Source organism: Malurus melanocephalus, unplaced genomic scaffold (genome assembly GCF_030028575.1).
Source record: "Malurus melanocephalus ecotype Western Australia unplaced genomic scaffold, MMel_1.1 scaffold_48, whole genome shotgun sequence".
NCBI classification, from domain to species: domain Eukaryota; kingdom Metazoa; phylum Chordata; class Aves; order Passeriformes; family Maluridae; genus Malurus; species Malurus melanocephalus.
In genome coordinates this window covers 807,313-818,893 of record NW_026623280.1, presented here as the reverse complement: position 1 = coordinate 818,893, position 11,581 = coordinate 807,313, and the positions used below count along the sequence as shown (strand labels likewise).

General features: G+C 43.1%; 1 protein-coding gene across 1 annotated transcript; it reads right to left on the bottom strand.

Moving 5' to 3' along the window:
* Positions 1-1,652: 1,652 nt before the first annotated feature.
* ATF3 (activating transcription factor 3) lies at positions 1,653-11,325 on the bottom strand. The gene is made up of 4 exons (XM_057365107.1): positions 11,183-11,325; positions 6,450-6,693; positions 5,442-5,549; positions 1,653-4,573 (listed from the first exon to the last, which is right to left on the bottom strand). The coding sequence occupies exons 2-4, from the start codon at positions 6,687-6,689 to the stop codon at positions 4,376-4,378; spliced, it is 546 nt and encodes a 181-aa protein (XP_057221090.1). The 5' UTR covers positions 6,690-6,693; positions 11,183-11,325; the 3' UTR covers positions 1,653-4,375.
* Positions 11,326-11,581: the final 256 nt, after the last annotated feature.

Genomic DNA, 11,581 nt, shown 5'->3' with positions numbered 1-11,581 from the left:
AGGGTCTCCAGCTGGGGGCACTGGGCAGACATGGAAACGTGGCRATGCCCAGCGGGAGCGACGCTTGTACCCAAACCAGTACTCTGCTGAAGGGGAGAAGGCAGGGAAACCACAACCAAGGAACATGGAAGTAAGATACAGTCATCATTCCGGATCTGACAATTTCCTAGGATGAAGTAGATTTTGTTTTCAAAACTCTTTTGCTACTGAGAARCCACTATACTCTTTTGTTTTCATTACCCATGAATCATCTAGTTTCTTTTGCAAAASTATCCCTTTGATCAATAGCTTCAAATCCTAATGGTCCCAGGTGGAAAAGTTATGGTGAATTTAAATCTTTGCCATTCMGTTTCATTGAACGTTCCCAGCCTTTTCCAAATTATTGTCTCTACCTGCTTTCAATATTGCTATTTATTCAGTTGCATCAGGGAAAGAGCTAGAAAATAAATAGAAGATGCTCCTTGTCAATGTACAGAGTGAAGCCCAGAATGCTTTAAGGTCTACGTGGGCCTGTAAGCACAAATTTAGCATCTAGTACAAGTCATAAGGAGAAGTTATGGCATTTAACTTCTCAAGGAATTGCATTCTGTCAGAAGTATGTCAGAGACCTGACATACTTGAAAGCAATGGTGCTTTCATGGTTTCAACTCAAACCATTTAAAAAAAATATAAAATACCAGTTCAGGAATTCATAGCCCTAATTTTGTTTATAAGGTTTTCTAAACCGGGCCAGGCAGGTGAATTTTAAATCTACCAATGTAGTGTTGAACTGGGTATTCAAAAGCARGTTTTGGTAGCAGCTGTAGCAGAATGCATGAAAGGGTGAATGTACTGATGGGAACTGCACAACTGTAAATGGATGGACCAATAAGGAAAGTCAGTATTCAACATTGCCAAGCTCATAGTAGCCTAGATTTTCCTTCCAAATGATATTTTTAACTGTATTTTGCAATAGAGCAATGGATTTCCTGATCCCTGGAGCTCCTGGCCTTCTAGCTGGACTCTGAATTACAAGTTATGACTGCTTGCAATGGATTGAAGCCAAAAGTTTTTGTCCACATCACCGGCTGTCAAAACACAGGCACTTCTGTCTGGGTGGGTAGATACTTAGTTTTGGAAAAGCAGGAGGGAACATTTTGTTCGTATTTCCTCATGTTTCTCCCCAGACACACCAACACACGGACACAGAGGAAAAAAACAAAGCCCTAATCATGCCATGCTTCTTTAGTATCTCCCATGTAATTATAGAAAGCAGTCTGAAAATATTAAAGCTTCACAGGAGCAAAAGCATCAAACTCATTAGGGAATCAGAAAGTTAAAATAATTATCAGYTGGTTGGTTGCAAGATTAGGGCAGGTTTAGGAGTTCTGTTCTCCAGTCCTTTAATCTAAGCTCTAGGCCACAAATAAGAAGTTAGCCTGGAATTCACAATCAACCTTGCAATAACAAAATTCTGTTTATACCTTGATGAGCAGCAAACAGTACCAGTTTCACTTTATAAGACACTTATTGTTTCAAAAATGTAAAGTGCATTTGCTTTTTAGTATTTCGATGTTGTTTTAAGAAGAAAAGTTGCTCCTGGACCTTGAAACTTAGAATGAATTAAATGACACACAAATAAATATATATATATATTAATTCTTTTTTATTAAAGTATCAAAACAAACTTGAGAATAGAAAACAAACTGCTTTTTAATGCATTTTAAGGGTTCTCCTGAATAAAGCACACTTTCAGAAAACTCATGCAACATACCATTCCTGTCTAGCTGTTCAAACACTCTTTTCCTGGGCACAGTCATGCCACCTTGAGTACCATCATTTCCCAGCAGCACACACACACACACACACACACACACATACACACATACAAAAGCAATACAGGGCAGCTGTGACTACACAGGTAAAGAAATAAAAATAGATTCTCTTCTGACAATAGTAGTGGTACCATATTAACATTTGGCATGCGGAGTAAATAAGATCAAGCAACAAAAGCATGACGCCTGCGTCACTGGTGATATGGTTAAAAGCAACCATACAAATTCCTGAAGGGAGACACGTGAATTCTGTCATTATAGTCTCTGTGGGAGCACTTTATAAACAATTATGAGACAACAGCTTTGTCTGCTGGTATTTGAGAGGCAAAAAGCAAAGCCAAGGTGYATGATGCTGGGATGATGCCTTGGTTTTGTATTACCACATTACAGAGGTCAAATAATGAACATTGTTTGACAAGTTTATTGTAATACACTTCGTGTAAATCTGTTGTCTGGTAAGCAACTGGCCCAATTACTTGTAGAACTTGCCATTTAAGCCAGAGAATTTGCCATAGTGGCTCCAAACTCTGCTTAGAGGGCATGAACGAAACTCCCACTGAAGTCAATGGAACCTCCTTCCAATTCACAGAAAGATAATGGATCCGTAAGACAGAATTGGACCTGTTATGTCACCTTTGTAATACATTCACTTTTCAGATACACGAAGTACATACCTTTAACATGTGATATAGGACATTACAATATATCCAGATYTTAGGAGTAGGTACTAAGTAGTTCTGTTGCAGAATGTAACAGTCATGTAAGGATCAGGTACAACATTTGATGGATTCATGCGAGACTAGGAGGGTAAGAAGCTCATGGCTGAGGTATCTTTAATTTWGCCTTTAGAACAAACACACAATTTCAACACTGCGGAACTGGTGTAAAATATTATGCACTGTAAGCTCCACTTGTATTCTGCGTTGTTTAAATTGCAACATTGAACAGTCAGACACCKCTGATGGAGATACAGAATTTTGGGAGGTACAATATCTGTACCCAATCATTCAAGACACTCAGTGCCTCATCTTCAAAAGAGATGAAGGATAATTGTTTTCAGTAGTGGTGTCTCAAATACAGTGGGTGAAGTTTAGGAATATATAATATTAAACACCAAGAGATAAAAGTAAAAAGACAGCGCAACACTTGTGTTTTCAGTTTTATCTTGCTCGCAGTATTTATTAACTCTGCTCATGATGATATCAGTGATAAATAAGGATAATAYTTTCTTTTACAAAAAAACTGTAAGGATATATTTTATAGAAATRAACAATCTGAGAATTTCACAGAAACATCAGAATTTAAACACTCATAGCTCCAACTGTTTTGTCCAGCAGCTCTTCTACTAGTTCAAAAACATCCAAGGTTAGTAATTAATAAAAAATAAAAATGATTATTCACTACATCAAAACTCTTGCCTCCTTTAGATTCTAAGTAACACTTCTGATTGACTGTAGTTGCCACTCAAATGTAAAACAAAAGTAGCTGCAATCATAATTTTTCCCTCTGAATCACCTGGTAAAAGGAAGTAATCATTTCCAGGATGGAAAAAGCTTTGTTAAGCTCTTATACCTGTAAGAGCTATCTGCATGAGCAGACCCACTGAAATCCATGGAACCTCTCCTGTGACTAAGGGGAAATAGCATGAATTAAGGCTTGTAGGATTAGATCCTAGATGAATTTAAAAAAAAAAAAAAATCTCAAGATTCAGGAGTCTGGGATTCAGTCCTGAAGTTCTTTACTTGAGCAAAACCTCTATCAGTACCCCTGCACAGTTAGTTTCCTCTTTCCAGTGGGTCAAATTTGCCAAGTCCATAAGTGGTGGTACAAGCTGCTCTTCAGCGATTCAAGGGAAAATTGTAGTYCCCAAGGGATAGTATCTGGGGTAAAAGCTCGTAAAATACAAGCTGGGCTACATAGATGTTTTGCAAGAAACATTTCTTTGTCACACTTACTAGACTCTTCAATTCAGTCACTGAGATGAGTCACAGAAAAAACCCACGAATGTTGTGAAAAAAATGACAAAGCTCAGTTGGAACTACAGGGGGGTTTTGTGTGTGTTTGTGTGTGTGTGTTAGGTTAGAATGCAACATCAGGTGTCAGCACATTCCTCTAGAGACCATCCTCCTGGAAACTTCAGAAATACTCAGTCTTCTTTGCCTACCAGCCACAAGGAAAAGTAGTGTCCATCCAGCCCAGCTGTCTGTACCACGTGCATCACTGGAAGTCATAGTGTTCTAGCACAAACCTTGTGAGTGCGGATACTGTATACTAGCAGAGAGCTAAAACTTCGGAAGCTGTTGTCTGTAGCTCCTAGGAACAGCAAGTATGACAGGTGCAAACCCTATATTGGAGGCAGAAGGCTCTTCAATTTGATTGAGGCCAGATCTTCCAAGGGCAAGGATCGCTGTCAAGCCAAAATGATTCTTTCCGCTTACAAAAGCAATCTGCCCTTCCTAAAGGCTCTTGACTAATAGAATCCTACACATTGTGTCAGACTCCCCCATGGATTCTGGTAGCTGTTCAAAACATTATAAACATTTCCATGTCTGCCATATCACTTAACCTTGTAAYGTGCCTTCTTTGATCTGTTGAATAAAAAGATTTCTTTCATCCTCGGGTGTCCTTCCRTTCTGTGCACGCACTATGCAGGTGGGCCTGTGCAGGTTCAGCATGTATATCAAATGCTGCTTCTCGTTCTTCAGCTCCTCAATCTGGGCTTTCAGCTCTGCATTGATGGTTTCCAGCTTCTCTGACTCCTAGCACAGAGAGACACAGCAGTTAGACTGGGAAGATGGAATAGTCAKTTCCAGCGTTCATCTGATAGTTGTGGTCTTTTATTGGTGGGAAGGTACATGGCTGGCAGAGAAAGGAATTGTGTGTTCTCAGTGTGCTCTAATGATGAAACTACACATTCCCCAGTYGGTAACAGCCTCAAAACCAGACTGAGAGTCACCTCCTTAGGCCTCTAGAGAATATCATGGAAGTTGAAAAACCAAATTGAGACTTGCATTCACTTGCAGTGACAGACACCCAAAGCATTATTGCTATCTTCTGCAAAATTATTCTGAGCTTTTCAGGTCAAAAATCGACCCAAAATTATATCTGCTGCATCTTAACTGCCTGGATCATCATGTCACATATTTGTAAACCCATGTTAAGCTAACAAAATACAAACACAGGTTTTTTTCCCTGTCTCTAGATACAGGAATATACAGGCCTGGTGCTGCTATAGCTCTGTATCATGGCACAGGAGGCRAAGATGTGATGAGGGTTCTAGGACAGAGAATTCAATTCATCRAGAAGTCAGAAATTACTTGCAGGTGTTTTCAGGCTCTTCACAGTGAATATTTTATGAAATTTTATTTTACTAGTTTTAGTGTTCAGTGCATGCATTCAAATTAAAATTAAGCGCATGGACAAAATACCATGCTTTCACTTTACTCCAGTTTCAACCAGGTTTGGATTTAATATGTGACATCTTTATTTTTTATAACTAACATTTTGAAGGGTTTACAGAGTTTTGGGTGACATCTTTCCATATTTCCTGTTATGACAGTACCCTATGCTAACTGTTTAGATCCTGGCAGGATGACAGATTAAGAACGATTCTACTCAGTCACTTACTTTTTGCAAACATTCTGTTTTTTCCTTCTTTTTGTTTCGGCACTTTGCTGCAGCAATTTTATTCCTTTCCCTTCTTCTTTTTTTCCTTTCATCCTCTTCAGGAGAAAACTGTCCACAAAAACAGATACACACAATCCCTTAGATGCTGTAAATATGAGACCTGTATTTTGATAATTTCTGGATTTTTAAAATCAACATGGATAGTGTTGTCAGTGCTCACATCATGAGTTACATAAAAATGCGATTCTGACCTTGTTTGCCACACAGTAGAAGGATAGTAATTTGATTTAAATTGTCAATGAAAACCTGACTGGAGTTGGGTGGTATGTAATCTATATGATGGCTCATTTTAAATCAGTGGTACTTGAAAGACTTGCTGAAGGTCTCCCCAGGCTGTCTCCCACACTTCCATCTCTCCTCCACTTCCCAGAGGAAAAGGAGGAGGGGCACAGGGAGCAAAGTGGAGGATGTGTCACGAGTGAGGCAGCACCAAAAAGGGAATATTAACACACTTCCTTTTGTTTCCTGTGGAGACTCAGACCAAGGTGTGACTCTTTCCTTAACTGAAGCTGYTTCTCCACAATCAAAGAGTAATGTTTTTCTTGGATAGTATTATCTTTTAGCAAAAACATAGCGTGCATGTAGCAGGTCCAAGTCTAATCTAACCCCCACACGGGCTCTGCTGGACTGTCCCCAGGGAAACAGAACTTCAGCAGTGACTTATTCCCAGTTCAACCACCACTAGGCAGGGAAACCAGATCAGCCCTTTCTATAATCACTGTAAAGCATTGTCTGTAGTCCGTAATCAAAAATGAAATRTCCATTCATGAGAAATGAGAAATACCAGAGGGTGTCCCTGAAGTACTCAACAGAGAGCCAAGCAGCCGGCTTAAAGGAAGCAAATATGGTACAGAGGGTTGCCTACAGTTGATACAATTGCTGGTCTTGTGGCAGAACTTTGTTAGAGAATGAATTGGTCACAGCAGGATTGTGTTTCAAGAGCCCTACCTCTGTTTTCATCACCGATGTCTCAACGGGTCTTTCAGAAACTGTCACTGTGTCCAACGTGGAAGACATCCTGTGGAACTGACGCTTGTTCTGAATGGCAAACCTCAGCTCCTCCTTCACCAATGGGGTTAAATTTGTGAAATCATCAAACCCCAGTGACCCTACAGGGGACAAAGTGGGAACAATTGCGGAGGCGCTGACTTCTAATGCAGATACCTGGCCTGAGTGTTGGACCATCATTTTGCTGAAAGATAAAAAGAAATAAAAATAATAGTATTTTAACAACTTTATAAAGGCAAATATCTCTTAGAGATGTATTTCATACTGTGAATAATACCATAGTTCTTGCATTGCTTCAGTCCCCATTCCTAGTCTAGCCCAGTCTCTCACCACAGACAAGCAGTTAAGAATATGGRCACTCAGAAAACTTACAACTTTATGTTAACTCAAAGTTAGTGTTTAAAAGTAAGAATAGTATYAGAATGTGACACAATTTCTAAGTCTTTCTGAAACTTATTATTCAAAAAACAGTTGTGTGCAAGTATGTATACTGCACATTTGAAACTGGTAATGTGTGGCAAATGAGAATGGAGTGAATAGGAAGAGAAAGAAAGACCAAAAATCAGAAAGCAAATAAGTAGTATTATTTTTTCAAGCACAGAAGGAGAGTAAGAATATCATCTTCAGAGCTGTATCACCACAAATTCCAGCTTGAAATGGACAGAGCATACCTTGATCTCCGCTACACTTAGCTCAGTGAGTTCTACTAGAAGCCGAAGCTTGCTAACCACAAAAGGATCTATCACAAAGTTATCACACTCAGTTTTACACACAGTTGTAGATCTGGCTATAAACTCCTGAAAAATAGCTAACAATAAGAGYTGGCACAAAGGCAAAAGTCTACACATGCTCTGGGGCTCCACAGCATGGGCTGTGTTGGAGGGATTGACTCATGAAAAATGTGAAGCCATTTGTTTCATTCCTTTGCTCTTGTAAAATTCGAAACTGTCCTTATGTGCCCTCCATGAGAGGCTTGAAATTCTTAAATATTTATGGCTGGCTCTTCTGCTGACATAAAACAGTGTGATTGAARAGACTTAAGGGGAATTATGCAAATGTAAACCCATGGAGAAACCTAATTTCTAGTCGATTTCTGAAGAAAACGAACTTATCCCACAGTGCTCTCTACTTYTCTCTTTTTTAGTCAATCTTATTTTTTATTAGCCAGTTTTGAAGGGAGAGAGGCCCCTATGCTCTTTGAGAAATCTGGTGGCTCCACTGAGGGAGAAAGAGGCTAAACTCAGCAGTCAGCCATCCAAACACGGTGGGCTGGCTGGTGCACACATCCCTGCAAGWCACAGCCCATCTCTCACCCAGCACTGGTGAGATAAGAGGTCTGGAAGAACACTGAGTACCTTTGGTGTGGTCCAAGGCACAAAAGGTACAAATCCACAGGAAAGCAGATTGTAATACTTCCCTTGTTCATAAAGCCACTTGTGTTAAATTGGATTTTACTACATTGGCTTCCCAGCTTTCTTTGGTGTGTAGATTTTTGTAGTTGTTGTCTGGGTTTTTTTTTAATCTCTATGGATAATTACAGTATATGTTATCTACTCTGGATTAGAACCACAATAATTACAGAAAAGTCAGTTGTAATTAACTTAGTGCAGGTAAGCAAACTGTTGCCTCTGAATAGCAGTGTGGGTAAGGTAAATTTCCACATGGTCAACCCAGAATCACACAGTTCCCTCTACGTTACTTCTGGAACCCAGCAAGAAATGTTTGGAGTCATGTGCCTTGACAAGAAGATAGAATTTGCTCAGAGAGATCTAAAAATACACTGTAAATCCACACTGGWGCAAATGAGAATAGAACCTGGTTCATCGCTAAGCGAGGTAAACAGAAAAATCAGAGGAAAGTGAATTGCCTGTTGCTGGAAAACACCATGTCCAACTGCAGTTTTCCTCACTCCTTCCTCCCCCAGTTACCACAGAAGAACTGAACATTTCCCAGAGTCTGGGGCTGAAATCCTGACCCCAGTGAAATCAAGAGGACTTTTTCTTGATTGACCTCAAAGGAGCCAGGATTTCACCCKTGGTTATTCAAGATGGGGAAATGATTTGGAACAATTTGTTATTCAGAAAGACCTTGGGAAATTTATGTAATTCTCTTCAGAAAGCCCCTGCTCATGAGTCACATTTAAAGTACTGATACAGTTTAATCCTATAATCTCAGAAAGCTAGCAGTTACTCTTTTCCAGCAAGTCAGAAATGGCCCTATTAATTTCCAGTTGAAGTCCTCCCAGTATTATTACCATTTACCAACATTCAACCATGCGACTAATTTAAACAGGCTAATTCCAGATGACACTGAACCCCTCATTGCTAGCAGAAATTTCAGTTATTTTCATTGACCCAGTCTCCTTGAATGCTGGTGATGGCTTCATTCAATAAAGTTAATTCTGTATAATTGAATCCAATCAGKAGTCTTAAATTAACAGTAAAACTGTTTTTCTGGCCTCCAAAATAATTAGTTGGGCTAACAGCTTTCAAGCTCTGGCAGTTTCTTCAATTATTTTTCAGTTTAGGTGAACTTTTAATTAAGGTCAGCAGCAGCACCAGACAAAACCAAGAATGTGCCTGAGAAATTGCATTAATTRTGGATTTCTAGCATTTAGTGCTAAGTGTACCATGAGCACCACAAAACCCTACTATAATGACTTCAGCTCCTCTCACCCAGCTGTCACTAGAGGAGGGATTGGGTGCCCAGAGCAGGAGGAAAAGTCCTTGACCAGAGAAACTGGCTGCTGTCCTGCCCGGACAGCTCACTGACCTCCCAACCATCCAGGAAGGCACCTCTAATTGCTCATACTTTTGGGGAGGGAAGGCGTACCCGGGGCTGAGGCTTCTGTAAGGATTTCTGCTGTGAGCTGAGCCCCACTTTGCAGAGCTGTTTGCCACTGGTTTGCTTTCCTGGGGCGCTTCTGAGCAGTGCTCATAGGGCAGCGTCCAGTCTGCCTCTGGGGCTGTTAGGAGCCACCACCACACAAATGACACAATAATCAGCCTCATGTCAAAGCTCCTCAGTGAGATGAACAACAAGGTAGATGTTTTCCAATTTATGAGGAACAAATCTGCTTTTGGAAATGTTGTACAAATGAGAAAATTAGATTTTACCATTTTTAAAAATGCAACAAATTGCCCTTCTTTTCCCCAGTTTTGTACGAATTGTCCCTCTGTCTATGAGCCAYCTAGAGCACTGTTTCATTTTCTCTGGGTTTGTAAAGGCTGGGGAAACAGTAGGAATAAGAGTATCAAGCCTTAAAGCATGATTCCGTTGTGGTCTTTCTGATACAATCTCTGTTTACTTTGTTAGAGCACGCACGTGGACCTGTTCTGGAGTTACTGCCCCTGGAGGTGCTGAACAYTTCACAGACCTCTCTGTTACCGGCACAGCTTGTTCCCGGGGTGAGTTAATGCTTTGTTACTTTAGCCTTACTTTCAGAATTCTCCAAAGTGAACAGTTTTGCTATTCATGGTGCCCTCCAAATTCAGGTAGGTTCAAACAACTCTGTTCATTCGTTCTCCCCCTGCTTTTTGCTTATTGTTTTGCTGATGATTAATTTCATCTACAGTGAGCTTTTACATCTTGTCWGCCAAGATTTTAAAATCGGAACATGCTTCCTATCTGTGCACTTCTATTATTTAAGGATATTCTTATTTAATATTAATATTGAAAGTGACTACTTTCAGTTTTTCTTGCTTAACAGCAGACGGCTGACGGTGCTTCTTGGTTTTATTTCTTCATACAAATTCCTTTTCCTCTAGTGCTGATGCAATAAACCCTGATAACCACTGAGGTTAATCTTAAACAGCATTAAGAGCAATTACAGTTCACAACCTCCGTGCACGCTAGTTGACCTTAAGCTTTCTGACATCCCACATCGCTCCCGAACTATTTTCTGCCACCTTCCACCTTCTCAAGTGCTGTTACTAGGAGGAAAATTGATTTCCATCAGGAACTCGTTCTCAGAAACAATTTTGCTGTTGTGTCACGCCTGATTTGCTTAGGCAACARTTTAGCAACTGATCTACTTCACATCAAGACACCGAGACAGAAAGGAAAGTGAACGTCCCCGGCTCGCACGAGAAGTTCCCCCTCGGTTTATTGGAATATCAAAGAAAACTCTGTGCGCGGCAGCGCGGGGTTGTCATCGCCTGGGCTGTCCCGCTAAAGCTCCCCTGTCCCTGTCCCCGCGGTACCCACGGTTCCCCCCGGCCGCCTCCAGCGCTCGGGCATCCCGCCGGTGCCGGTGCCGGTGCCGRTCCCGGTGCCGAGYCCCCKCCGCGGCCGCCACCGCGCGGTGCCGAGCGGCTTTGCCGGCCCGGGGCCAGCGGGGGCTCTGCGGGCTCCCCCCAGCGCTCACATCTGGCTGCAGCCGGGCAGGGGGTTCCCCCAGATGTGAGCGGCGGCACGGAACCGGCGTCGCCGGGCGGCAGGGTCTGCGGCGGAGCTCGGTGGGGCCGGCGGCTCTCCCGGCTCTCCCGGCTCTCCCCGCTCTCCCGGCCGGCGGCGGCACCGCCGCGCCCGACTCCTCCCGGGACGGCGAAACTTTTGCCGGCGGCGTGCCGCGGATCCGCCGGCGGACATCCATCCCTCCGCGGCGGGACAGCCTCCCGCAGTCAGTCAGCCCCTCGTCCCGCCGYGCCGGCTCCTCTCCCGCTCCCACCTACCTTCCTCCCGCTGCCGCCGCTTTCCCGGCCGGAGGGAAGGGGCTCCGCAGCCGCCCCGCCGCGCTGCCGCCGCCGCCGCTCCGCCGCCTTCAGCGGGAGAGCAGCTCCCTCGGCTCCCCGCTCCTCTGCCGCTCGCCCGGGTTGCATCACCCCCCTTTTATAGCCGAGCGGGCAGCGCTGGTATTTACTCTGGCGGCGAGTCCCTGGCTGATGTCATGCTATTAATAGCCTCTCCGAAAGAGAGGGAGGAGGGAAGCGGGCCCGCGGCGGTGATGCAAGGCTTCCCCGCCGGCACGGCACGGCTCGGCACCGCACGGCACGGAGCGACACCGCCGCGCCGAGCCGAGCCGGGCAGGGCGGCATCGCCCCTCTCCCGCCGAACAGCACCCGACAGACCCC